The 1,494-nt window shown below is 39.1% G+C and overlaps 1 protein-coding gene across 1 annotated transcript; it reads left to right on the forward strand.

Annotated features, from left to right (window-relative positions):
- LOC145934287 (uncharacterized) lies at positions 1–1,494 on the forward strand. The gene has a single exon (XM_083034648.1). It carries the CDS (start codon positions 1–3, stop codon positions 1,492–1,494), a length of 1,494 nt encoding a protein of 497 aa, XP_082890774.1.

Consider the following 1,494-nt stretch of genomic DNA (forward strand, 5'->3'; position numbering starts at 1 on the left):
ATGGAGCCTGATACTGCAGCTCAACTAGCGGTTAATAGCACGATTTTGAACTCGCAAAACGTTCAAGTTGGAGTTTTTATAGGTGATGATGATAGTTCAAGTATCTGCGCTGTGAGAAACGCATGCAATCACTCCGTTGTGAAGCACTCAGACAAAAACCACACTTCGAGAGGTGTGACAAATATGTTATACAAAATTGACAAGAGAAGTGATCCTAATAAAGAGCTGACGTCAGAAGCTATCAAATATCTACACAGATGTTTTAAATATGCTGTATCTCAGAATGAAGGAAATCCGAATAATTTGGCTGCCGCAATTAGAAACATCCCATTCCATGCTTTTAACATACATGATAATTGCGGAGATTGGTGCAATTATTCGAAAGATCCGGAACATTACACACATACAACCGTTCTTGGTGGCTTTCAAAAGGAACGTTTATTTGAAGAATTAAAAGAACTGTTTAATAAATTGGCAAATAATGCAGAGAAATTCTCGACTGGCGCTTCGAGCCAGACTAATAAAAGCCTAAATAGCATTATGTCAAGGAAAACGCCAAAAGCCATTTGCTATAGTCTTTCCGAATCTGCTGATTTTAGATATGCATCCGCCCAGAAAAATTACGGCGAAAAATATGTACAAGAGATATATAAAAATTACGAATTAAGTCTAGGATCACATCTATCTAAACACGTAGAAAGATGTGCGAAATCAGCTCGGATAAAAGCGATGAAAGCGAAGACACCGGTTTTCAAAGCGCGAAGACGACTTCTCAGAAAACAGAGATCTCAATTACGAAACAGACGGGATCATCTCGAAGGTGAAACTTACAGCAGTCACATCGGTCTATTGAGCATGCCTGCAGTAGAAACTGACCGCGATACATCATCTACTGAGTTGCCAAGCTTAGTAAATAATTTCGAGCACGACAATATCTCCACAGCTTTGGTTTTTTTCGATCTGGAAACTGCGGGTTTAAAACTGACTTGCGAAGTCTTACAGATTGCTATGAAATGTGGGAGCAAAACGTTCAATGAATATATAAGGCCGAACGAAAATATATCTTTAGCTGCTTCGAAAGGCAATGGATTAACCAACAAAGGACACGATCTGTTTTTACACGGAAGAAGCGTACCTGCGAAGCTTTTGCACGTAGTCGCAAACGAATTGCTCCAATTTTTAAAGGATTTAGAGAAGCCTTGCGTGCTAATTGCACATAATTGTGCCTTTGATGCTCCACGACTTATACGTCTTATCAATCATGTAGGTCTTGTTACAGAATTTACCCACGTTATTGATGGATTCGTAGACACTCTGCCACTTTTTAGGAATAAGTTTCCCGGTGAAGATTGCAGTTTAGTAAAGCTGGCAGCTCGAAATTTCGCTCTACATCCACAAAAAGCTCACGATGCAATGTATGATGTAATAATGCTACAGAACGTGACCTTTCATAACTTCACAGTCGACGAATTACTTATCAATAATAAAAAGTAG

The sequence above is a fragment of the Prenolepis imparis genome, unplaced genomic scaffold (genome assembly GCF_030444845.1).
Source record: "Prenolepis imparis isolate NDT839.2.m4 unplaced genomic scaffold, iyPreImpa1.0 SCAF_3, whole genome shotgun sequence".
NCBI classification, from domain to species: domain Eukaryota; kingdom Metazoa; phylum Arthropoda; class Insecta; order Hymenoptera; family Formicidae; genus Prenolepis; species Prenolepis imparis.

Bases quoted from the DNA above. Each gene is read 5' to 3' on its own strand.
- LOC145934287 (XM_083034648.1), top strand. From the start codon at position 1: ATGGAGCCTGATACTGCAGCTCAACTAGCGGTTAATAGCACGATTTTG.